General features: G+C 41.3%; 1 protein-coding gene across 1 annotated transcript in view; it reads left to right on the top strand.

Annotated features, from left to right (window-relative positions):
* The window catches only part of cfap61 (cilia and flagella associated protein 61), a gene marked incomplete at its 5' end in the record, with an annotated part of 32,677 nt that extends 5,711 nt beyond the window's left edge, over positions 1–26,966 (top strand). The window contains 12 exons of the mRNA XM_079645349.1: positions 435–641; positions 2,799–2,927; positions 6,029–6,156; positions 13,526–13,618; positions 14,381–14,549; positions 15,610–15,742; positions 17,499–17,791; positions 20,094–20,421; positions 21,879–21,961; positions 22,524–22,729; positions 25,867–25,954; positions 26,460–26,966. Of these exons, the coding sequence (XP_079501475.1) occupies positions 435–641; positions 2,799–2,927; positions 6,029–6,156; positions 13,526–13,618; positions 14,381–14,549; positions 15,610–15,742; positions 17,499–17,791; positions 20,094–20,421; positions 21,879–21,961; positions 22,524–22,729; positions 25,867–25,954; positions 26,460–26,624 (2,022 nt within the window). The 3' untranslated portion in view covers positions 26,625–26,966. The remainder of the gene's footprint in view (positions 1–434; positions 642–2,798; positions 2,928–6,028; positions 6,157–13,525; positions 13,619–14,380; positions 14,550–15,609; positions 15,743–17,498; positions 17,792–20,093; positions 20,422–21,878; positions 21,962–22,523; positions 22,730–25,866; positions 25,955–26,459) is intronic.
* Positions 26,967–27,593: the final 627 nt, after the last annotated feature.

The following is a 27,593-nucleotide window of genomic DNA, read 5'->3' as shown; positions in this document are numbered from 1 at the left end:
TGTCCTGGATGGAGTTTATCAGTTATACGGGCTGGAAAGTTATATTTTGTATATAATAGATAAAATCAAGACTTATATAAATTAATTTGGGGTGTGGTTGTTATTATTATATTTCAAAATGAGACATGTTTCCGTTTATGCTACAATCACCAGCAGATGTAGTTCCTTTTTTCCTTGAACATTTATCATTTGTAGTCCTTCATGTTTATCAACAGAAAAGTGTATGTTCATGTATATAATAAATGAAATAAGGTAAAAAAAAACAGTTCTTATTTTCACTGCAAAATGAATATTTCTTTTTATGCTTCAATCACCAACAGATGTAGCTCCTTATTATCTGAATGTAAACAAAACAATTCCAACTTGTAATGATGTGCCCCTGATGGATTCTTACCCACAGAAAAGTCACTTATCTCCTCCGCTCTCTCTGTCAGGACCTCCAGTACTTGTGTGCGCGCTACAACATAGAGAGCTTCATCTACTTCAGCCACCACCGGCTGGAGGAGCACGCTCACATCCTGCACTTCGTCCTGGCGCCCTCCTTCCAGCGCTGCTGCAGACACTTGTTCAAAGAGTCCCTCCGGCTGGGGCACAAGTCCTGCCTCTTCCACAGACTCTACCCCCCTCACATCAGCCCCCAGGTGGGTGCACAGGGACCCTCAGGCCCTCACTGGCCCCTCAACTCTGGGGCCTTTCCAGCCTCTGCATGGCTCAGAAACACATTCATTAGTGTAATGACCCTCAGCTCACACACTGCAAGAAATGTCTGCGGCGGCTCAACTCCCAGTTAAAGGTCACCTATTGTGAGATAGATCCACTTGTTCATGTCTTTTATGCATCAACATGTGTCACCTCTGTGTAAAGAGACTCTGAACAAATACCAAATATCTCTCAATGAGACCTATCCAGGTAAAATAACATCAAAATCAATATATATGTGCAATATATCGCAGTATATCGTATCGCAATACTTAGCATATCGTAGAATCGCAATACTATCATGGCTTGAGTATCGTGATACTATCCTACTGTGGCTTAAGTATCGCAATAGTATCGTATCATGGCTTAAGTATCGCAATAGTATCGTATCATGGCTTAAGTATCGCAATAGTATTGTATCATGGCTTAAGTATCGCAATAGTATCGTATCATGGCTTAAGTATCGCAATAGTATTGTATCGTGGCTTGAAGGTCACCTATTATGCTATGTTTAGGCAATAGCGTAGGTCTCAGATATATACAAATATATAAAAAACATGTCTATGAAGTGTTTTGCTCAAAATACCAAACAGATCACCCATTCTAGCCATGCCTCATATCCCTCTATTTCACTTCCTGTTTCTAAAGTGCTGATTTGGGTGTAAAGCTTTTTTTTTTAAAAATGGATACAAAATAAAAAGGATGGGTCTGAGCTCATTCGGGACCCGGCAGCTACTGTCTAAACTAAATACTGCCGTGATGAAACGCCATATCATGGATAATCAAGGATTCTCTCTGAAACAGTATGGAGCTCAAAGGCTTTCTCTCTTGCCGGTTATACCACAAGGTGAGTTCCTTTTTACTTCCTGCTTCTTCACACACATGCTCTCCAGTACAGGTTAGCTCTGAGTGTTAGCCATGCTAATGTAAACACCGACCATATTACGTCCAAAACAGTCGGGCATTGTTTCTGATAGCAACGTTTCTGATTGGGCCGTGGGTCCACATTTCAGATATTACGTCATATCGGACGCAAATCTGGATCAGCTCCGTTGTTCCCCCGTTTTTAGAGATTTGGGTACGGAGGAAAAAAGAGAGGGTTTTATTTTCTGACGCTGCGTGAGTTCCCCGACACATCGGGGACACAGCGGGGACACATTGATGTATAAAAGACATCACAAAGTGCATTTTGATTGATAGGAGACCTTTAAGTATTGCAATAGTATCGTATCGTGGGGAGCCTGGTGATTCCCACCCCTACTGTTTACTCTGATCAGAGAAAGTTTAAACTTTTTTAATAGGCCATTTCTTGCAGAGTTTGGCCCTCAGCAGGCTGCGGCCCCTGGGGTCGGGGCAGCAGGTGCTCCACCTCTCCATCCCATAATAAGACATTTCCTCCACATGTAGAGGCCTCCACTTCCTCTGCTAATTACCCTCCACAAACAAGCAGCACACTGGGACACGATGATGATGATGATTTGCAAATAGAATAACGTCAGAAGCTAAGCAGAGAATAATCTGTGTGCAGGCTGATGTTTTCTGATCTGGGAAGGAGTGGAGTACAAATACTTTGTTACTGTACTTACAGTAAGTACATGTTTCTGGTATCAGTACTTTACTCCACTCCTTATTTTTCTGTCGACTTTTTACTTTGACTTCTTACATTTTTAACACAAATAGCTGAACTTTCTATTTCTTACATTTTCCAAACAGGCGGGTTCCTTTAGTTTTAATCTGCGTCACAGACACAAATAGACAAACACACACACACATGACATTATTACAATTTGAAATAGAAGATCTTTATTGTTCTATTAATATAAAGGGAGGTCAGGTACTCTTTAAAACAGCTGCTAGTTATGGGTACTTTTTACTGAAGTACATTTCAAAGCCTCTTTACTTTGACTTGAGGAAAGAAGTTTAGTCAGTACTTCTACTTTCACCAGAGTATTTTTAAACACGAGTATCTGTACTTCTACTTGAGTAAAGGATGTGTGTACTTTTGCCATCTCAGCCGATCTGATCTTGCATCATGTGACCTCTCCACCTGAGCTCATTACCACTTCCTGACACTGCGCCCTCTCTTCTTCTGCACCCAGAATTCCTGCGTCCACCATCTGGATATTCTGCTGGACTGTGCGGTTCCTGTGCGCCCGCGACGCCAGATCGTCTTCCCGCTGGAGGAGCTTGGCATCAACGCTCCTTCCCTTCAGATCAGAGAGGAGCAGGTGGGCTGAGCGGCAGCTGGATAACATCCTGCCAGAGGGGGGGGGGGGGGGTGGGGGTGTAGACTCTAGATCAGGGGTGTCCAAACTACGGCCCGGGGCCAAATTCAGCCCGCGGACCATCTTGAATCGGCCCTCGGCAAATTAACTACAATGGACTATGGCCCACAAATGAAACTTGTGCTTTTCTTATATTGTACTTCTTAAATAGAAATGTAAACAAATATTACACACAATTATTCATGTGTTAAAATACCATAAATTCAGTCAATTAAAGTCACGTATTTACATAACCAGCTTGAAATACACCCTTCATATTCCTCCTTATTATAATCACTCTGAGTCTTCTGTTTGAAGGCATGAGCTGCCAGCACTCACAAGCATCATGTACCTACATTTGATTGATTTTGCTAACTTATAACTGAACGTATGAGGCGATAAACCTCTCCTCTAGTGAGCGGTCCAGCCCTTTGTATATTTTTCTGTATGTGGCCATCGGAGAGAAAAGTTTGGACCCCCTGCTCTAGATCAGGGAGGGCTGCAGGGTGATCGTGTGACCACTAGGCGGTGCTGTTTCTAAAGGGAAGACTCACTATGGGTTTTTCAAAGTCAAAGGTTTGATTGTCATATGCTCAAAGCTACAGTGTAGAAATGTCAATGAAATTCTTCTGACCTGAGCTCCTCCAACAGTGCAACACAATAAAACGGATGACATAGCGCAAGTAAATACAAATAAAATAGAATTGAAATAGTGCAAGAATAGTCTATAACTTAAAGGGGACCTATCTTGCAAAATGCACTTGTGTACGTCTTTTCTTCATGATCATGTGTCCCCGGTGTTCCAGGGAACTCACCAAGTGTCAGAAAACACAACCCTCTTTATTTTCCTCCATACCCAAATCTCTTAAAAAGGGGCTGCAACGGATCTGATACAGACTGATCCAGATTTGAACACTTCTTTTTTTTTTTTTTTTCAAGTCTTTTTATTTCATTATAGTGTACAATAATCGATGCCATTTCATAGATTGTAATATCACAGTAGACTCACTACACTCCCCCCTCCCTCCCTCCAACCGCACATACCCACACTAACGAAACCAAAAACATTAAAAAATAAATAAAATACTTCTCAATATAACTCAAACAACAGAGCCATGAAAATGAAAATAAACATAAAAAGAATAAAAATTATAAAAAAGATTTGAACACTTCTATGACGTCACAGAAGTGGCGCTACGGCTATTGGGCCAACTCCACCTATCAGGAGGAGACAGCCACGGACATTGCCGTTGGAAAGCGCTGGAGACGCTGTAGTACATATGCCAGGCCTGTAGATGGTGCTGTTCTCACAGAATCAGCCCATGATGCAAAGACAGTGTTACATTGAGAGAAATGAGGAATGGCTAAAATGCATGATCTGTTTGGTATTTTGAAAAATAAAAAGTATAAATATGCCTTATATAGGTATGGTCCTACACTATGTTATTCAAATATAGCATGATAGGTCCACTTTAAGTTGAACTCCTGAATATTAACAGCTAAAACATTATAAATTTGAACGCTCTGTGACTCGATCTCTTCTCACTTAAATGCTTCAGTGAGCGTAAAAGTTCACCATTTTATCAATAAAATAATACTTTAAAACACTAAATATTTCCACTGTCCCACCTTTAATAGAGCTACCTGATATCTTATCAGAATAACTTCCCAACGTACAGTATCTCCACAAACTAACTTTGTAAGTGACTTATGACCTAATAGCAACGGGAAAGAAAACAACTTGCGTATAAAAATGTAAAAAACACATTTTGGTAATAATTCTCTATCACTGATGTAAGTAGGCACTAACACATTAGCTGCTTTTCCTCCAATTAAAGATATTTGTAGGATTCGTATTATTTCCCTATATCTGCAGACCCTTGCATCTATCAGACCTTTCCTCCTCTTATTGTCCCGCTAATGAAACCCCACCTCGTCTCTCAGTTTGTGACAGATGTCGCGCACACATGCCCTCATGGAAATTATTTGAATATTACACAAAGGTTAATTTCACCCTCGGGTTTCCCCCTCCTTGTTTCGCTCGATGCTGTTTTCATCCAACAAGGTGCATTGTGGGGCCAATCTGCCTAATTACAGATGATGAAGGAGCCATTAGCCGCCTCACAGTGCGAGGAGGAACCGGGAAATTAGAACGCAGTGTTCAGCTAATTCCTGCGGGACTCTTTTGTAATTATTGTCGAGAGTGTTTCTTAACTGTCAGGTCGCACGTTTTGATCCCTGTGTCTCCTTCTCTTTACCATCTGAAGCTCCACGGACATACAGAGCAAACATGGGATTAATACTCAAATGGCTAGACAGCTGGAGGGAAGGACACAAAGAACAGAATATGTCAAAGAAAAGGGAAATCATCCAAAATGAGCACTTTATCCCAGTGAAAAAGGTCCAAAGAAATGACTGTCACTTTAATAATCAGAGTCTGGCGTATTCATCTCATCATTTTCTCAAGAAATAAAGAAACAGTCTCTTTTAATGCTTTAATCAATCAAGTGCTAATGGGAAGCAGAGCTGTGCACAAAAGAAAAGAATCAACTTCGCTTACAATCTCTCACAACTTGTGTTTACAGAATAACAACAATGTAGTGTTTAAGACCATAACACACAGATAGCTTTCCGTTTGCTTTTATATATTATGAAATATCTCGGTTTGAAAGCGTACCTGTTTGAATATCTCTAATGTCCCGAAGGCTTTTGGAAAATCTGAATTTGTTGCCAATTACCCGTACATGAATAGTGGTTGATATTCGGTGAGTTTCACCCAGATTCTTTTCACAAACTTTCCTTAAACGTCACTAACCATCTGAAGGTGTTTGCCTGAGAGCTGCACTGGCTCTTCAGCCGGCAGATTAAGTGCCTGGATAAAAAGATGATTACTACTTTATCCTGTAATATTGAAACGTGGGGAAAATTGGACCCATTATCGGGAAATGCTTTTAGTGATGGTAATAATTAAGAGACGGAATATTTCATCTTCCAGTCATTTTGAGAGTGACACATTCCCTCATTTCACTCACTCAGTGAAATGATAACTTCTGTGTTTCTCTCAGGCTCCGTTTGCCCTCAGCCTCATCAGCAGGAAGTTGACCTTGGAGCCAAAGGTCACGGTTAACGCCCGGATCGTTTTAGTGGGGGCGTCGGACACGGGGTTATCTTTCCTGGAGGTGCTGTGTTTCTGGTGAGTCTTCCTCCCTCATGTGCACTAAATCTTTCACTTCATTTTATGAGTTCCGTTCATGGTGTGCACGACTTAATGGATAACGATTATTTACAAAACATGCCTCTATAAACACACCATACCCGAAAAGAAGCAGGGAGAAGAAAATAATCTGATATGACCGGCCCCTTTCTCAAAATAAATAGAAATAGATGGTCTGTCCGTCATATTTTCGTATTCACAGCCAATCAGAACAGTATCGCAGGAAAATAAGAGAAACACAAGAACGTACAAAAAAAGACTTAGTTCCCACTTGACGGTTAACGGAAAGAAACAAAACACGAAAAACAAAACATCACACAAGGAAAACTGATACATCTGAGTCCTACTGGAGTAGAAGGGGGAAGGGGCGCATAACAATAACAATAATAATAATAATGGGACCGACAAATAAAATAAAATAAATCTAAAGTATTTTCTGAATTAATTGCAACGTCATAAGTCTTCTCCTGGAACCACGACCGGATTTAACTTTTCAGATGCCCTGGGGCAAGGATTTGGCACTTATTAGAACACACACACACACACACACACACACACACACACACACACACACACACACACACACACACACACACACACACACACACACACACACACACATCTGTGCATTGTTTTTGTACCCTATTATCTCCAAGTTCCCTTCAACATCAGAGCAAACAGCAGTATGTATGTATATATATATATATATATATGTGTGTGTGTATATATAGTAGCTACTGTTATTTGCCTGAATGTTAGACACCACATTGTTGTCTTTGTGTCAGCTATAGGGTTGAAGTTAGTTTTAATGATCTAATTTGTGCGATAGAGATCCATTGTTTTCCCTAAAACTATTAAAAACACATCAATAGGTCCCTCTGTTGCACTATGACATGTTCTTTCATCACCATGAACACACACTGTAGTTTATTTTTGACTCAATCACACACACACACCATCCTGTTTCCACAATTACTCACTATAGAGCACCAAATGTGCAAACGAATACGCCGCAGAAAATAGTCCCTGAAAATAAACTATTCCCTCCTTTTGTGGACATATTACAGAGACTCAAACTATAATGTTTCCAGAAGGAACCAATGGGCTTGGAGCTTTGACACACAGACAGGAAGTCTCAAAGTATTGTCACAAAGAAACAAGTGTTTGGAAAAAGCTTGATTTTTTACATAATGTAGTGGTGTGTGTGTGTGTGTGTGTGTGTGTGTGTGACAGACAGACAGACAGACAGACAGACAGACAGACAGACAGACAGACAGACAGACAGACAGACAGACAGACAGACAGACAGACAGACAGACAGACAGTGTCAGGTAACACTTTCATGGTAACACTTTCATCTTCAAGTGCAGTAAACACACGAGTAGTAAATGGCGCTGGCAGCCGTGATAGTGAAAAGCATTCAGAGAGGAATAATCCCCTGAGCCAGAGCTGCTCTTAGCTTTTTTTTGTATTATCCTCTTTTATTCCAGGAATCCAATCTCTCTGCAAATGTCACTTGACTCCGGGTCGCACGTCTTTGCATGTTTGCCTCCCGTCTTTTCTTTGTGAGATTAACTGCTGCTGCTGATAGTAATAATAACAAGCAGCTGATCCAGAACCAGCCGATAGCTGCCTGGCAACAAATCGTTGTTTTTTTTTGTATTCCTCGGAGGAGCTGGTGAGGCTGGCACGCTGCTGATGGGAGGGGGAACACAGCTGTGTGAGGCCTGGCATCCAGCGATGACCCCCTTTAATTACCCCCCCCTCCATCCTCTGTAAGGGATCTGTGTTTGCTGTCACTAATGAGTTGAATAATGAGGCAGTTAGTGTCCGCTGAACTAATGGTGAGCGCATTGAGGAGCTGAATGATGGGTCACTTTCCCTTATCAGCGCTGACCAAACGTCCCCGTGCCGAGATGGGAGGGAGTGGAGTACAAATACTTTGTTACTGTACTTAAGTACTTTTTTCTGGCATCGACTCCACTACTTATTTTTTTGACGACTTTTTACTTTGACTTCTTAGATTTTAAACACAAATACCTGTACTTTCTACTTCTTACATGTTGAACACTAATACCTGTACTTTCTACTTCTTACATGTTGAACACAAATACCTGTACTTTCTACTTCTTACATGTTGAACCCTAATACCTGTACTTTATACTTCTTACATGTTGAACACAAATACCTGTACTTTATACTTCTTACATGTTGAACACAAATACCTGTACTTTCTACTTCTTACATGTTGAACCCTAATACCTGTACTTTATACTTCTTACATGTTGAACACAAATACCTGTACTTTATACTTCTTACATGTTGAACACAAATACCTGTACTTTATACTTCTTACATGTTGAACACAAATACCTGTACTTTCTACTTCTTACATGTTGAACCCAAATACCTGTACTTTCTACTTCTTACATGTTGAACACAAATACCTGTACTTTCTACTTCTTACATGTTGAACCCTAATACCTGTACTTTATACTTCTTACATGTTGAACACAAATACCTGTACTTTATACTTCTTACATGTTGAACACAAATACCTGTACTTTCTACTTCTCACATGTTGAACCCAAATACCTGTACTTTCTACTTCTCACATGTTGAACCCAAATACCTGTACTTTCTACTTCTCACATGTTGAACTCAAATACCTGTACTTTCTACTTCTCACATGTTGAACACAAATACCTGTACTTTCTACTTCTTACATGTTGAACCCAAATACCTGTACTTTCTACTTCTTACATGTTGAACCCAAATACCTGTACTTTCTACTTCTCACATGTTGAACACAAATACCTGTACTTTCTACTTCTTACATGTTGAACTCAAATACCTGTACTTTCTACTTCTTACATGTTGAACACAAATACCTGTACTTTCTACTTCTTACATGTTGAACACAAATACCTGTACTTTCTACTTCTCACATGTTGAACTCAAATACCTGTACTTTCTACTTCTTACATGTTGAACTCAAATACCTGTACTTTCTACTTCTTACATGTTGAACTCAAATACCTGTACTTTCTACTTCTCTCATTTTCCAAACAGGCTGGTTCCTTTAGTCTGAATGTGTGTTTGGTGGCGTGATCATTATTATTTAGAGTCATTGCGTGCCTATTGATTTGAACACGATCCGTGTATCCATCATTTCCTGGTCTTCTCTAAAAAAGAGGGACCAATGGAAACGTTGTCATGTTGCCGTTGGTCACCATGGAAACATTCATTAGCTAACAATGACATTATTGTTCTATTAGTTTTTAGTTTTTTAGTTTTTTTTAGTTTTTTTTTATTAGGATCCCCATTAGCACTAGCATGAGCATTGGCTATTCTTCCTGGGGTCCTCACCCACACAAAACATACATAATACAAACCAGAAACGAACTATTAATATAAAGGGAGGTCAGGTACTCTTTAAAGCAGCTGCTAGTTATGGGTACTTTTTACTGAAGTACATTTCGAGTTTAGTCAGTACTTCTACTTTCACCAGAGTATTTTTAGACACGAGTATCTGTACTTCTACTTGAGTAAAGGATGTGTGCTGTTGCCCCCCTCCCCTCCCCCCCTCCCTCCCTCCAGCTTCATTACTGTGTCTCTGGGTCAGACAGATAAAGAGCTGCAGGCTGACCGTCTGTCAGCGGCTGATAACAGATCCTCTGACTCTCCAGACACCAGAAAGGCCTCGATGTAAATCCTCCTCCCGGCTCAGATTAACAGGGAAAGTTCGACTGCTCTCATTGTCTGATTATTGTTATTGTATGCGTCAGAGCCAAAGGTCAAACCACTGATGACTCTGAGCTTTGTAATGAGAGTCAAGGATGCTTTACTTGATCCGTGTGTACACATGTTTGATTGAGCGCTGATTTGTTGTTTCATTACAGGATCAGCTGATCTAAGTGAGTAATATAAACTTAATCAAACATTTTTAGTATTGTTTGGTATTTATCAAGCAAAAATGCTAAATATTCAGCTTCTCAATTGTGAGTATTTGCTGCCTTTCTCTGTTTCTAAATCATTGTATATTTAATATCTTTGGATTTAAAACTGTAAGTGGAACAAAGCAAGACGTTAAAAGACATTTGGCTTCAAACTTATTTTTCGGACATTTTATAGACTGAACAATTAATCAGTCTTTATCCAGACAAAAAGATTTAAAGCAAATGTTGTTTATTGCTAAATGTCCATCATGTTTCCCGCTCGATAGAGAGAAAGGGTGGTCAATGTGGTCAGAATCTTTTCTAATGACATATGTAATATCAATATAATCTATTCAATGTAGTTCTTAATTATGTACTGTCCATGTTAAACTTATCCAGTCATTTAGATAACTGACAAATGTGATCCAAAATACAATTCCTATAAATCCAAAATAACCTATAGTGCTCAGTGTCATGGAGAAAATTAACTATATAAATGTGTTTTTGAGCCAAGTACTCAATATCGATATTTCAATGATTATGTAGGATTGATTATTGACTTTCTTAAAATATTTACGCTATGAGAGTTTTGAAAATCAATCATCTGTAATGTATATAATTAATGGATAAAGCCAAATAATACAACAGCCTGGTTATTTTAAGAAAATTGCATCACTTGTCTGAAAGGCAAGCCAGGGCAAATCAATACCTATACGACATTACGATACCTAAAACCCTAAACGATATGTATTTTCATATCCAGATGTTCATATAAAAATCAATAAATTGCAAAACCTTGTCGTAAAGTTGTGTAAAATTGTCCACAATGCTCCAAAACAAGCAGACGTGGTGTTTTACTCTGCAACACAACACTGCTTCAGAGCGTTCAGCAGTGTGTTGGTGTGTGTGCTTCAGGGCGATAGTTTGTCAGGAGGCTGAGAGATAAGAGCAGACAGGAGGTGATCAGAGTCACAGAGATAAAAGCAAACACTGCAGGCCACACACACACACACACACACACACACACACACACACACACTCTGTATCCACCGACGACGAGGAGCTGCTGTTATCTGCTCTGTGGTGTCCTGCAGGGAAACACAAAGGAAGGCATTTGCATGACAAGAGCAGATGTGTACTGTGAACAGTAAACTCAAACAGGGAGGAGACACTGCAGGAGTCACAAATGCATCAGTAGGCTGAGAGATATTCAACTTCTGAGATGTTTCTGGCCATGTTCAGTTTAGTTTATGTGTTTATAGTGTCGTGGACGTCCCCATTGATCAACTGTCACAAACAACAGTAAATGGGGCAGCTTTAGAAAACATTGCTAATTTCCAGCTGTTGTCCTTTTTAAAATCACAGCATTAGTTATAAAGAAAAAACAAGGGACCACCTCAGGGTTTCATAATATGCGTCTACAAGCAGAAGACTCTCAAACAGATCAAATGTGTGAGTTTTACTGAAGCAAATGTTTCTGTGGGGTGACATCATCCTCGAACTGTGGTGGCCAATATAAAGAGAATCAAACATGTTTGACCAATACATTGATAAAAAATAACAAAACAATATTGAAATATTTACTATTGATGCTTTCACAAAAGAATAACGAGGCCCTATTATGGTTTTCGGGGTGTTCCCTTTCCTTTAGTGTGTTATATAGGTTGTTGTTGTTGTTGTTGTTGTTGTTGCTAATAGAGTGTTATATGTACATCAATATACAAAATATATCTATACATCTATAAAAAAAAAAAAAGAGATGAATCACAATTACCAGCCAATGGGACACCTTTTTCCTACATAAGAAAGAAAGTAAGCCTTGCACCTGTTGTTGAAATCTGCTAATGGTGGTGCTAACTAATTGGGAAGCTAACGTTAGCGCTAACTTGGTGTGTAAACAAGTACAGCCAAAGTAAAGTAATGAAATACACGGGGGAAATCATTGTGTAGTCCTGTGGCTTTACTGAATCTTCTTCAGACCTTCCTATTGCATAAAGTAAACTAAAGAGTGGTTTTAATATTCTTTATTGTCCTCTTGGCTAATATAAGCAATTATCTATACATGCTGTTGCACATCACTAAATGAAGCAGGTAGGTTCTGCAGAAATTGTTTGTTTACTGAGTCCTGTGTTTGTTTACTGAGTCCTATGTTTGTTTACTGAGTCCTATGTTTGTTTACTGTGCCCTGTGTTTGTTTACTGTGTACAGTGTGTGTTTACTGTGTCCTGTGTTTGTTTACTGTGTCCTGTTTGTTTACTGTGTACAGTGTGTGTTTACTGTGTCCTGTGTGTGTTTACTGTGTCCTGTGTGTGTTTACTGTGTCCTGTGTTTGTTTACTGTGTCCTGTGTTTGTTTACTGTGTCCTGTGTTTGTTTACTATGTGCTGCATTTGTTCAGTGTGTCCTGTGTTTGTTTACTGTGTCCTGTGTTTGTTTACTGTGTCCTGTGTTTGTTTACTGTGTCCTGTGTTTGTTTACTATGTGCTGCATTTGTTCAGTGTGTCCTGTGTTTGTTTACTGTGTACTGTGTTTGTTCAGTGTGTCCTGTGTTTGTTTACTGTGTACAGTGTGTGTTTACTGTGTCCTGTGTTTGTTTACTGTGTCCTGTGTGTGTTTACTGTGTCCTGTGTTTGTTTACTATGTACTGCATTTGTTCAGTGTGTCCTGTGTTTGTTTACTGTGTCCTGTGTTTGTTTACTGTGTCCTGTGTTTGTTTACTGTGTACAGTGTGTGTTTACTGTGTCCTGTGTTTGTTTACTGTGTCCTGTGTTTGTTTACTGAGTCCTGTGTTTGTTTACTGTGTCCTGTGTTTGTTTACTGTGTCCTGTGTTTGTTTACTATGTACTGCATTTGTTCAGTGTGTCCTGTGTTTGTTTACTGTGTCATGTGTTTGTTTACTGTGTAGTGTGTTTGTTTACTGTGTTCTGTGTTTGTTTACTGTGTCCTGTGTTTGTTTACTGTGTACAGTGTGTGTTTACTGTGTCCTGTGTTTGTTTACTGTGTCCTGTGTTTGTTTACTGAGTCCTGTGTTTGTTTACTGTGTCCTGTGTTTGTTTACTGTGTCCTGTGTTTGTTTACTATGTACTGCATTTGTTCAGTGTGTCCTGTGTTTGTTTACTGTGTCATGTGTTTGTTTACTGTGTAGTGTGTTTGTTTACTGTGTTCTGTGTTTGTTTACTGTGTCCTGTGTTTGTTTACTGTGTCCTGTGTTTGTTCAGTGTGTCATGTGTTTGTTTACAGTGTCGTGTGTTTGTTTACTGTGTCCTGTGTTTGTTTACTGTGTCCTGCATTTGTTCAGTGTGTCCTGTGTTTGTTTACTGTGTCCTGCATTTGTTCACTGTGTCCTGTGTTTGTTTACTGCGTACTGTGTTTGTTTACTGTGTACTGCTGTGTGTTGTTTGTCTCTGGTAGCCCTCACCTCAGGTTCAACAGCCTGACCCTGGTCTCCACGCACGGCCTCCTCAGCGACTTCGACCACGAGGACATCGGATTTCTCTCCACAAGGTGAGAGAATGTAACAAAATGAAAACAGCATTAATTCACTTATTAGATGAGATCTCAACACACCAAGAAACCATCAATACAAGTGTTTTTATTTCATTTACAGCTAAATTATATTGGCAATAGACATGTTTTGCTTCAACTAATTGTTATGAGGTAAAAAATGATTGCATAATGTAATGGCTGTAGATTAATGAAAGCATGTTGATGCATTTCCTATAAACACAAAGGGCCAGTGAGCAGTATTAAGGGATTTCTATTGGCAGAAAATTACTCATAACTGTATTTTATTTGGCGTATAATCATCTAAAGATATGTATTGTTGTTTTGGGGTTACTTCAGAATAAGCTAGGGCTGCAACTAACGATTCATTTCATTGTTAAATAATTGACCAATTATTGTTTCTTATAAACGACTATTCATGTTATCTATAAAATGGCAAACAAGTGGTTAAAAACACATCTTTCATAAAATGTGATCATCAATTATCCAAAGTGTTGCATATTAATTTAAATGTAAAACAAATTGATGAATTAATTAAATTGCAGCTCTAAAATGAGTCTTTCGTGTCTACATAGGGAGCTACTCTTTCATGAAGTGTGCAATGTTTCTACCCAGAAGGGACACACCAAACTCTTGTTTAAGGAAGCAATATATTTTCCTTGAAGTCTGTCACAGTTCTTGGAAACACTCTGAAAGGGAAGAGCACTTGCAGCTTAATCCTCCTTTAACTCACTGCATAAAGAGGTGTCTTCCTGTGTGCAGTCATGCGTACAGCAGCAGAGATCTGTCCCGGGTGCCTCTGCACTCCTGCGTCAGCGTGGTGAGCGGGAAGATGGTGGCCATCAACAGGAAGTCCAAACACGTCCTGGTGTCCGGTGGAGTGACGGTGCCCTACGACCACCTGGTCCTCTGCACCGGCCTGCAGTACCAGGTGACACACAGAGAGCCAATAAAATCCTCTGTTTCATTTTGGATTATTGCAGAAAATATAATCTCCAACGTTTATGATACTTACACGTTTAGTTCAGCAGGATAATCTCCACACATTAACAACACTTTACGATTTCTGAAGTAAGAAGCTAATGTTGGTCACCACCGCTAAGCTAAAGACGGCTAATGTTGGGCCATAAAGGAACTGCAACACGGTCACCTGACTTCACGTCACCACCGCTAAGCTAAAGGTGGCTAATGTTGGGCTATAAAGGAACTACAGCACGGTCACATGACTTCACGTCACCACCGCTAAGCTAAAGGCGGCTAATGTTGGGCTATAAAGGAACGACAGCACTGTCACATGACTTCACGTCACCACCGCTAAGCTAAAGGAGGCTAATGTTGGGCTATAAAGGAACTACAGCACGGTCACATGACTTCACTTCACCACCGCTAAGCTAAAGGTGGCTAATGTTGGGCTATAAAGGAACTACAGCACGGTCACATGACTTCACTTCACCACCGCTAAGCTAAAGGAGGCTAATGTTGGGCTATAAAGGAACTACAGCACGGTCACATGACTTCACGTCACCACCGCTAAACTAAAGGTGGCTAATGTTGGGCTATAAAGGAACTACAGCACGGTCACATGACTTCACGTCACCACCGCTAAGCTAAAGGAGGCTAATGTTGGGCTATAAAGGAACTACAGCACGGTCACATGACTTCACGTCACCACCGCTAAGCTAAAGGCGGCTAATGTTGGGTGTGATGATGTTTAGTCGTCTCATTTAATTCCCAATTGAAACACTAGTTAGCAACTGCCATTTTTAAATTCACCAGTGGGGTATTTACTGATGTATTTTATGTTGTAGAATAAAGATCTCTTCAGCTTGTGTTAATCACAGACCTTATTTCAGGCTAACAACCAAAAACACATACTAAAGACTTCAAGACGAGGCAACAGGAAGTGCTTCAGGACTCATTCCTGCACCACTCTATAGAACTGTATAAAGCACTAGCTAACAATCTAACACCAGTGTAATGTGTTGCTGTAGGCGCCTCGTCCTGCTGAAGTGAATCAGCCCGACTCAAACCTCCAGCTGCCCTCCAACCTCTTCACCCTCAACGACCTCCACGACTGTATGGCTGCCCGCCGCTTGCTGAGTGCCAACTTTGTGGAGCTGGAGGGTGAGCTAACACACACACACACACACACACACACACACACACACACACACACACACACACACACACACACACACACACACACACACACACACACACACACACACACACACACACACGCACACACACACACACACACACACAGAACCTAATATTAATGTGTCGTAGTATGTCATTACTCAGCCAGTCAGCGCTGAAGTGCTCCGGTATAATTAGCCGCTAATTAGCTGCAGAGAAATCTTTCATCTGTGTGAATCATGTTGGCCTCTCCCATCCAGTTTTCCATTATCACATCACTTTCTGAGAGCCAGAGGATAAAACCCACAGCGTCATTAAGCAGAATGAATCTGCTCTCTGAAGGAATTGTGCACTGATCTGGAGTGAGGCTTTTAAATGTACTAATTAGATGATCCTAGTCATGAAGCAAAGCCATTAATAAATGCAAATTGCTGTTGCAGACTCCAGCAGATAACATGTTTATTTACATATTTTAATTACAGCCGAAAGAAACGTATGAATGTGAAGTTCAGCGGTAGACTAAAGCAGATGGAGTCTCTCAGTACTTACCGTCAGAACACTTTTTGAATCACAAATTTACTGTTTTATTTTGCTTCAACTTTCAGTATTTCCATTCCAGTGATCGTAGATATTTCACCACCAAACACGAGGAAAATGTGCATTTTTTGGGAATTATTTTCACCAACGGATTAAACCACATTTGGTGCTTCAGTTAATATTTGTGGCTGCAGGATGATGTGTGTTTGATTGAGCCAAAATAAACTACAGTGTGTAGTACATGGTGATGAAGGAACGTGTTTTTAATAGTTTGTAATCACTCAAAAATATGCATCAGGCTTTGATACACACACACACACACACACACACACACACACACACACACACACACACACACACACACACACACACACACACACACACACACACACACAGTTGGTCTTTTCATGGCGTATTTTAACAAAAAGAAAAGGGTAGAACATCACCAGACTTCATTTTTTTAAAGTTGAAGACACAAGTGCTCCGGGTGGCAATCCATATCCCCTTCAAAGACAATGCATGCATTCCCAAAAAATGGCAAGGGACACTGGTTTGTTTATTATGCAAAGTGTTCATTACACTGGCTCCATGATTAAAAACAAGACCAGTGTGTAGTGGCCACACACCAGTCTACCTCAGGACCCTGACAAAATTGTAATAACTTAACAAAGCTGTATGCTAAGACAACTTGTTTCCCTGGTTAGTTGTAGTGGTAGTATAAGGATCAACGAGAGGTTTGTGTGTTGTGCTGTACTCGGTGGTTTAAAAGCAGCAGAGCTCCTCTGGTTCAGCACCACGGACAGAGACACTGAACTGAAGCTGTGTTCATTCTAATAACCAACTGATCTGTTACTCAACTAAAAGTACCAAAACAACAACGTAAAAATACCTAATTACAAAATATATGTTCTGCCTTAAAGAACGATTACCAAGTAAATGTACTTTAAAAAACTAAACTGAAAACTAAACGTTCTGCTACACCAGTTGTTTTCATTTTTCCATAATATTTTATAGTTATGTGAAATATCAGATAGTTTGGCCTTTTTAGGACTCGAAAGAAAAGTTGAATTAAAAAAATCTGAGAGTTTTTTGGGATTAAAATGCTCTGCCTTTACAAAAATGGGTGCTTAAAAAAAGGATCCGTTTGCAAAAAACATGCAGCAAACAGTTAAAAATACGGTAAATGTCACATGTGTCTCTCCAGATAACGCCATCGTCTACGGAAACAGCATCGACGTTTTCACCACCGTTGAGACTTTGCTCAGCCTCGGGATTCTGGGTAATCGTATCCATGTCGTCTTCACGCCTCCCGAGCCCGGCGCCTCCTGCTTCAGCGACCCGGAGGTGGAGAAAGCTGTGGCGACGGCCCTGAAGAAGGCCGAGGTTCAGGTCCACCATCACTGCCTGCTGGCCCTCATGAACAACGGAGAAAACCCCGACCCCCTCACATCTGTGACCTTCACTACAGACGCAGAGACCCTCAATCTGCAGTGTGGGGTAAATCAACAGTCTTATTGTTAACCTGGAAATGTAGAGTACCCCAAAGTGTTATGATCGAAATGTATAGTAGGGTCCCACAGCACATAGAAACTGCTGGATGCTAACTTTTATATAGAATAGAATCGGAGCGATGAAACCACGGCAGGGCCCAGGAGGTGAACTGGGACCTCTCCACGTAGCAGTCCACACTCCATATTCAGGTCTGTTCGGGGACTTGAACCGGCGACCCTACGGCTCACAGTCCAAGCCCCTACTGACTGAGCCACTGCCGGACTATATATGTTTCGCAGTTTGCACAATTGGAATAAGTTGCATTAATTAGCATATGCAGACAATGGTTAACAAATTGCTTGGCCGATATGGAATTTCTTTGTAGGGTTGTTGGGGGACATTGAGGAAGCTGAATCCATGGCGGACATTTTCAGGATCAAAAATGGCAGTTTTGGGCCATAATTGTGCTCCCGGATCTTAAAAATTTCAGAAATGTAGTCGGCATCCTCAATATACCTCAAAAACCAAACCAACAATGTCCAATTCGGCCAAGCCATTTTTTTGCTATTGTCTGCCAATTGCCCAACATATGCAAGTTACCATCCGGCAGTTTCTGTGTGCTCGGGACCCGCACAATACATATCATAATGTTTTGGGGTACTCAACATTTCAGGCTTCACGCTGCTGGCAAGTAGACTAGCATGTCTGCTTGTCCAGTTAGTTATTAGTGTTCACTGAAGTAAATATTTCCCTAACAATGCTGGGTTACTGTCCAGGGGACCATGAACGAGCGGCTGGCTGGATTTTAATTCCCCTCCTGGAAGCAGACTGTGTTTGTGGAGCACAGAAAGATGTTGGTGTGTTTCCCATTCCCATTGTTTCAGACAGTAGAGGATTGTACTCTCCAATTGTGTGTTTGTTTTCCTCATTTTAGGCTGAAATAGAGGCACCCTGCAGATGAGGTCTCGTTGTTTTTATATTTTGTTAAACCATGCAGGTTCCAGAGCATTCAGAAATTTGGCTTAAACATTTGTTTTCTAGGCTGGAAATATTTTTGACAGATTTGTTAGCTGTGAAGGATACAGAGACAAAACTAGAGCTGCACAATGTTATCAGATCACAGTATGGTCCATGTGTTGGAGAGAAACATCACACTACAGGAAAGGGAAAACTCCAATAGGGCCTTTTGAAAACTACTGTCTAGCTCCACAAGTTTAATCACAGAAGTTGGTTTGTGTGGAAATGTGTTCATCTGATCATGTATCATTTATTTAACAGGTAAAAGTCTCACTGAGATTAAAATCTATTTTTCAACAACAACAAATGAACACAAACAATACAAGCAGACGAATACAGCTGTGGAACACTAATGAACACATTACCCAGTCAATATGCAAATAAAATAACTATTATAAAACACTAAAAACTGGCACAATTTTAAAACGACTTCAATTATGGGATATACGAGCAATCACATCGACCAATGGATTCTTGTTCTCCGTCCTTTAAGACTTGAACTCCCCCGTAGTGATCAAATCTGACAGTTTCAGCTCCTTCTGTACTTTATTTTAAGCATAGATGAGAGTAACACTTACGTCACTTCCGGGCGAAAATTACGGCCCCGCCCACTTTTGGGGGCAAAAAACGCTGTCATTTGATTGGCGGTCAATACAAATTCTGAAGTTTTTGCCAATCTGATCAGAAATGTAAGAAAACCGTGGATTCCCGATCGCGATGGCTAGTCAGGCGAACAATTACATGAAATCATTGGAAATCTACGATCGGGCTCGATATATGGTTAAATTAAAATCAGTAGGTTAGGCCGTCATTTCGCCGGCTGTTACTCTCATGAGCGAGGCGGGAAATAATTGGACAGTAACAGAAGAGCTCTGTGGCTTCAGGCTCGATCGCCGTTCAAATGACCGCGTTGGTTTCCCCCAAAAGTGGGCGGGGCCGTAAAGTCATCTATGGACATCGATCGCCTAATGCTATATTTAACCATATATCGATCCCGACCGTCGATTTCCAATGATTTCATGTAATTGTTCGCCTGTCTGGCCATCGTGATCGGGCTCTTTGAAGATCAGAAAATCCACGGTTTTCAAACATTTCTGATCGAATTGGTAAAAACTTCAGAATTTGAATCGACCGCCGTTTAAATGACAGCGTTGTTTTCCCACAAAAGTGGGCGGAGCCGTCATTTTTGCCCGGAAGTGACGCATGTGTTACTCTCATGTATAAGGGGCATGCATATTAAAATCATGACATCCCAAAAAACAGAAAACATATCTTGCTTTTCTCCTTTCAGGTGTTCATTAATCTCTCCAATAAAGCCGTGGATTCTGAGGCCTTCCGGAGCATCAACGACTCCTTCCTGGTGTTCGACAGCAGACTCGTCATAGACGCCACTTTCCACACCAGCGATTCCTCCATTTCTGCAGCAGGACCTCTCACCAAATTCTCCCGCAGCTACTACTCCGACGAGTGGTCGAACGCAAACTTCAACTCTAAGGAGGTGGGCCGGGATCTGGCGGCCATGTTGCTGCGTCTCTTCGACCCCACGTTGGAGCCCGCGATGGAGACCCCTCCAGAAACAGAGCGCCTCGTTCCGCTGTACGGACAGGCCAAGATTCAAGGTGTGTGTGTGTGTGTGTGTGTGTGTGTGTGTGTGTGTGTGTGTGTGTGTGTGTGTGTGTGTGTGTGTGTGTGTGTGTGTGTGTGTGTGTGTGTGTGTGTGTGTGTGTGTGTGTGTGTGTGTGTGTGTGTGTGTGTGTGTGTGTGTGTGTGTGTGTGTGTGTGTGTGTGTGTGTGTGTGTGTGTGTGTGTGTGTGTGTGTGTGTGTGTGTGTGTGTGTGTGTGTGTGTGTGTGTGTGTGTGTGTGTGTGTGTGTGTGAATAACAAAACGTAGCGCCTAGTTATTCCGTTTATTGACTCTTTTGCATAAAAAATTGGAACCCAATGGAGCAGCCACTTCTCCACATGCCCTTCAGCGGCCGTCTCCCACACACTGATGACACACTTGTTCCTCTTTTGTTGTGGTGAGTCATCTATGGGAATGAATGGGACTTCTATAAAACCCTGGCCCCCTTTAAAACCACTTCAGTGCTGCATTAGCTCTCCTGATATTCAATTCCCACGTGTCGTATCTTTATTATAAACCTTAAATTCCTTCACATTCATCAGGACTGCTTCTCAGTATATGTTTCAGCGTCTCTCAGTTTACCTTTTAATACTCTTCCTGCTGTCCATGCATGTTTTGATCAGTTTGTATCTGATTGAATTCACCAGCATTACCTTGGAGCGTTTTCCAAACCTTTACCTGCCCACCCACTGCTCGTGTTATTTGGCCGAACACTCAAACCATAGCGGGGCGTAACAATGGTGCATTGTGCTGCCGTGTATTCACGAAGGAACCAAGGCCACTCCACAGGTAACACAAACACGACAGCCACTCTCACGGGGATGAAACACACGTGAACTTTTCAGAGAGCAGAGGCCGAATCATCGAGGATACATACATACATAACGCTCTAAAAACAACATGCCTGTGTTATATACTCAGCTGAGTTGTGAACGGACTTCATCCCACACAATTTGCAATGGTCACTTTTTATCTGGCCCCATATTCCCTTTTTAGCATGTGTCATACATGTTGATCCAGTTTTCACCATACACTTCTACATCATTCGGGCCTTTTAACTCTATACTTTAACCGGATGATGGACCGTTGTAGTGGGACGTCTTCTGGATCTTGAGTCTTCGGTAAAACAAGCTGAGCAAACTTTCACAGCACTTCTATCCTACAGTATGTCAACCGAATTATAACCGAGTTAATAAACTCTGGGTCTTTTTGTTAGACTGTTTTATGCAATATTTTCACCTGTAGTCACTTGGTACATTTTGTGAGTACTCTGCGCTTATTTACTCACCGTTGATGCCGTAATTGGTCTTTTAACCGTTGCACGTAAGGTCTTCAATTACTAATTATATTTCTGAATAATCCCTCAGGCTACAAAAAGTAAGGAAACAACCACAAATATGAACACATGAATGAAATGGACCTCCTCACACCTGAACCTTCCTCCTCTCTCAGGTGGGAAGCTTCCCGGAGGATTTCACTTCCTGCAGGTCACTACACCATCTGCCACCCAGCTGACCGCTCCTCCTGTTCAACAGGTAAGGTTTTAATATAAACAACAGACTGGGCTGTGTTTTATTTTTGGATAAAAGCACAATCATAGAATATCACTGCCTTGTCTTTTAACCCATGTTTTAACGCGTGGCGGTGCTCTCACTAAATTACTCCAAATAAAGAATCCCTCTACAAACTCCTGAAGAACAAGAGAACTAACTAACGTCTGCTTGAAGACACGTCAACATGTCAGAACATAGTGAAGAAGGTTCATGTCGTTGTTCTTGTTTAGTCAGTCCAAACCCCCCCGAAAAATCACTTAAATGAATATATTAAACCGAGAAAAGCAGGAACTCTCCATATTCAAGCAGCTGAAAACAGCATTTTCTTTAAATATTGAATTAAACATTTCTTCAACCACCATTTGTTTGCAGTGTGTGATGAATACTAAATCATCAGGATACTCTTTAAGTACAGAAAACAGATACATCATCTTCTGAAACTCTTGAAGATAACATCCACTGATTATTCCTTTAAGAAAGATTCCTAAGTTGAAAAAGTGAAATGTGTTTAAGAGACTTTTCATAACATAGTGTTTTGTTGCAGGACAGCTGCTTGGTGACGGGGCGTGTGGAGACGGGGAACTACTTCTCGTTACACCTGGACAGCTACGAGCAGGTGGAGGCGCTCACCTGTCTCTCCCTGAAGCCCCTCCCCCTCTCCAACTACCTGAGTCTGTATGGTAAACAGCAGCAGCTGCTTGGCCAGTTGAGCAGCCGCTACCAGCAGGGCCTGATCCCAGACCTGCACAGGTGAGGAAACATAATCTAGTAATATATCCCACTGCATTCACTTTGAACCAGGGAATGATCATTTGTTCAAAAGATTCAAAGTCAAGTCAGTCAGAGTCAACATCTTCCACTTTGTGTGTACGGACGGAGAGATCGAAATACCGTTTCCCACAATCCCAAATATAAAAACAAATGTATATAAAAATATAAAAATGTGTATATAAACACAGTCAAAGACACATTTGTGCCCACATTAAGACCTAAATAAAAACACAACAATCAATATATACAAAATAACAGTCACTTCAATATCTTTGGGAAATGTGCATTAGTGCAAGATTGTCCAGAGCAGCGTTAAAAAAGGTTTCAACGGTTTTAATGTAATTTGCTCATAAGCTACAGGGTAGAAATGGCTATACACATCTTCTGACATGAGCTCCTCCAACGATGCAACATATATAATCAAATACAAAAATAGTGCAAGAACAATTAACCCTTAGATGCATAAGTGGGTCTTTTGGACCCGGTGAGGTGGTCTTTCCTGAAGTATCTTTGTAATTACATTTCATATTCCAGCTATTCCTTTTGGATATCAGGCCATTCACATTTTAAATTGACATTTTAAGAAATTCTAGTTTTTGTATTACTACCCCAAGCTAGACTGTGACTGCGACTGTGGCTGTGAGGGAGTGTGGTCGTCTTTCAACCAGAAGGTTGTGGGTTCGATCCCAGCCCATGCAGTCAACATGTCGATGTATCCTTGGGCAAGATACTTAACCCTGAGTTGCTCCCGATGGCCAACGCTGTGTGAATGTGTGTGAATGTTAGGTCCTAGATTAAGGTACACTGCTCTGTATGAATGGGTGTGAATGGGTGAATGACATGTAGTATGTAAAAGCGCTTTGAGGGGTCTTAAAGACTGGATAAAGCGCTATATAAGTACAGTCCATTTACCATTTAGCTTCCATAAGCGGGTCAAAAAAGGACCCGCATGCATTTTCTATGGGATCCTATGGGAAAACGTTTTTTTTTCAAAATGTAATAAAAATTAAAAATTATAAATAGTGAAAAATTAAATACAAAATATTTCTAGTGGGAACCAAAATATAATACTAAATATTTCCAAAATGGCATAAAAACACATATTATTCTAATACGGGTCCATTTTGACCCACTTATGGAAGAGTGCAGGGTCCAGGCACTCTAAGGGCATCTAAGAGTTGATATAATGATGGCGTAATGTTTGTGGGGTTTCGTACGAGACAAAGATTAGTTTTAGTCCGTCTGATGATGTGGAAGCAGTTCAACAAGTAAATGAATTGTTTGTAAACACTATCCTTTGTTTGTATCAGTTATGAACAGTTATTTTCTGGGGTTGGTTTCATGAAGATCATTTACAGCTACTGTCAGCAGTTCATGTTGGTCACATACAGTAGCACCTTTCAAAACCTGTAGGTGCTTTACAAAATACTACTATCTGTAAAGTGTTACCACAGAAAAATGATTTTACAAGCTAGTTCTTCTGATGACAACATGTTGCCCAAGAAAGGATACTATTGTGTTTTACTCACATTTGACTTGTTCTCACTCTTATCAGCGTTGATAAGTTAGGAGGTAAACAACCAGCGTACATGTCAACACACCTGCAGGAGTAATGATCACTTTGTTCCAACAAAGGCATATTCACTTCTCTGTTACCGCGGTTTCTACCGTTTTGCCGCTCACTTCCCTCCGCCTCTTAGCGTTGCAATGTCATTTATTCACAACTATGGATATCTGGCAGATGGCAGGTGGTAGAGTTCTTAAAAAACACTGTGTTCATAAGCAGCTTCTGAACAAGAGCGAGCCACCTGCTGAAGCCACTCTGAGACCGCACGTGTTCCCAGAGAGCTGCAGGTAGAGGAACTTCCCATCATGCATCTGGGACTGACGACCCCACACTTCAGAACAACACCGAACACACGAGAGAGATTCAGGCCTTCAGTGTCCTTTGTCCTCCGCTGTGTGTGTGTGTGTGTGTGTGTGTGTGTGTGTGTGTGTGTGTGTGTGTGTGTGTGTGTGTGTGTGTGTGTGTGTGTGTGTGTGTGTGTGTGTGTGTGTGTGTGTGTGTGTGTGTGTGTGTGTGTGTGTGTGTGTGTGTGTGTGTGTGTGTGTGTGTGTGTGTGTGTGTGTGTGTGTGTGTGTGTGTGTGTGTGTGTGTGTGTGTGTCAAACAGCGGGTGACCTGCTTCTGAGGTTTCACCACAAATGACCCCCAGATATGGACGTCCATTGTCCCCCGCCTTCTAATCTGTTTATGCAGCTCCCCAATCTGTCTCTGTGGCAGAGCAGGGGCGAGACAAAGCCAAGCCCCCCCCCACACACACACACACACACACACACACACACACACACACACACACCCTCCTCTCTCCCCTGACTCCTAAAGTCACTGAGGAGCATCAGGAGCCGTTAAAATCATTGATTGACCGAGTGGCGGCTGGGGGTCATTTACTGTGGCCTCTGGGTGGGTGTGTGTGTGTGTGTGTGGGGGGGGGGGGGGGGGTTGTGTGTGTGCGGGGGGGGGTGTTTGTGTGTGTGTGTGGGTGTTTACTACAAGGGTTTGCTGTTATTTACAGGTTTGGTTCATCCACATTACTCAGATAGTCTCGCTGTAGGTGTTTGGTTATGTACACAGAGGAGGGAGAGCTGTTACCAGAGTGAAGGCAGAATACTGCAAGGTCAAAAAACAAAAGTAATTGTACTTACACGAAACTGGCCTTGGTTAAATTACCATATCTTTATGAATTCAAAAAAAATAACTTGTTTGGAAAACAATTATTTGTTTTCATCATGACTCATCATGACATGGGCCTTTTTTTAATAATCCCAGGGCACAAAGTTCAGGAATCAATGGTTTAATCGTTGGTGTGTGTGTGTGTGTGTGTGTGTGTGTGTGTGTGTGTGTGTGTGTGTGTGTGTGTGTGTGTGTGTGTGTGTGTGTGTGTGTGTGTGTGTGTGTGTGTGTGTGTGTGTGTGTGTGTGTGTGTGTGTGTGTGTGTGTGTGTGTGTGTGTGTGTGTGTGTGTGTGTGTGTGTGTGTGTGTGTGTGTGTGTGTGTGTGTGTGTGTGTGTGTGTGTGTGTGTGTGTGTGTGTGTGTGTGTGTGTGTGTGTGTGTAGTTTTTTCAAACAGAGCTGGTGCTTGGCCCTATATCACGACAGATTCTCAGACTTTGAGCAGGAGCTTCAGCAGATCACCTCACACACGGTAAGTGTCATAAATCTTAATGGTTTATGCATATATTTAAAATGTTATTCAACTATTTTCCAAAATATAAAACGCCAGGACTGCCTGTAAACAGATATGTATTTATTATTCAAACATATTTCTGTGAAACCAGATCAAGTTTTTATCGTCACCATGTTAGCTACAGTGTAGATATGTCAGTGAACAACTGAAGTCCCAGGCTCCTCCAACAGAGCAACACCAATATAATAATAATAATACTATTTATTATAGAATTCACAAAGTGCTTCACAAGAAAGAACAGAGGTAAAAAGGAACACCATGAGGCAGACATGTAAGGGTCAACATCCAAACCCAACACAGAGCCCGTGGAGGAAAGGAACTAACATAAGAACATCTCAAGTAGAAACAAAAGCCAGTGTAAACAGATGGGACATATACAGATACAAAGAAAGTAGAAATAGTGCGAGAAGAGAGATGTTGTGTCATTTGCTCGTGCGTGACCTCCAGCTGTGTGTTCCTGCAGGGCGATGTTTCGGGGCAGACGGTGGAGGACGGTGTCTCTCCGGCCCCCCTTCAGGACAGGTCTCCATCCGCTGAGGTCCGAGCGGCTGTGAGGAGCAGCGCGGTCAGATATCTGAGCTTCAACAGGAACCTGCTGCCCATGTTCGCCGGCCCCGGACAGCTGTGACACATCAGCAGCCACATTAAATACAACGCATTGTTTAAAATCATATTGCCTTTGAAACGGGACCCTGAACACACCGAGTGAATCCTTAAGGTCTGCTCAATACTTCCTTTCATCATAAAAGACGATTCCTTACGGACATTTTCATTGTTTGAATGTGTTAGCGTCTGGTTCTGGAAGGTAAACCAACTCTCCACTCACCTGACACCTCGATGTTGCATGTTCGAAATGCAAACACCTCAAAACATTTCTCCATTATCCAATCGGTTCAAACCTCACTCTAAAAAGCATCTGCAGTTTGTGCAAAACTCATGAAGTAGTTTCATTAAATGTAGTATAACTAAATGCTTTATGATGTTTCGTGAGCCTGTCGGGTTCGTAGAATACGAGTTTGCAAATGTATCAAATCTGGAGGTGTGGAGTTGCTCATTCGACTGCAGCTCCAGGCTGAAGGGAGTGAGAGGAACTCCCTCTGAAGGAAACACAGAGGCCATAAGCATGCTGCAGAGGGACTGTTTAAATGGCCGCCATTCGGCTCCACTCCATGACGTAGTATACTTGATATGGCTCTGCAGCAGGTGTACTCCACTTTGAGGAACGCCCAGGGATTTGAGCCTTTCTATTCACATGCACTAAAACACACAGAACGCACGACAGGGAGGGGACCAAAGCGTTGAGGCTGTAACTAACCATGTACAAGTTTCAAATACTCTACAATTATTTTCTAGAGTAGTTGGTTCATAGTTTATTCCATAAATTGTCGGAAAATACAAAAACAACACCATGATGACATCTGTTGTCCGTCTGAAACCCAAAGAGAGTTTAATGTCACGTGAAAAAATGAAAAGCAGCAAAATGTGATGACCGATGAATCCCTAATCCTTAATGATATCGTTGGTGATCGTATGTCTGCACACGCTCTAATGATTACAGGGATGTTGTGTTGAAAGCAAAGCAGCAACGCTACAAGAA

The sequence above is a fragment of the Notothenia rossii genome, assembly GCF_949606895.1.
Source record: "Notothenia rossii genome assembly, chromosome: 8".
In the NCBI taxonomy this organism is placed as follows: domain Eukaryota; kingdom Metazoa; phylum Chordata; class Actinopteri; order Perciformes; family Nototheniidae; genus Notothenia; species Notothenia rossii.
Note: the sequence above shows the minus strand (reverse complement) of the source record. Positions and strands in the feature narration are given on the sequence as shown.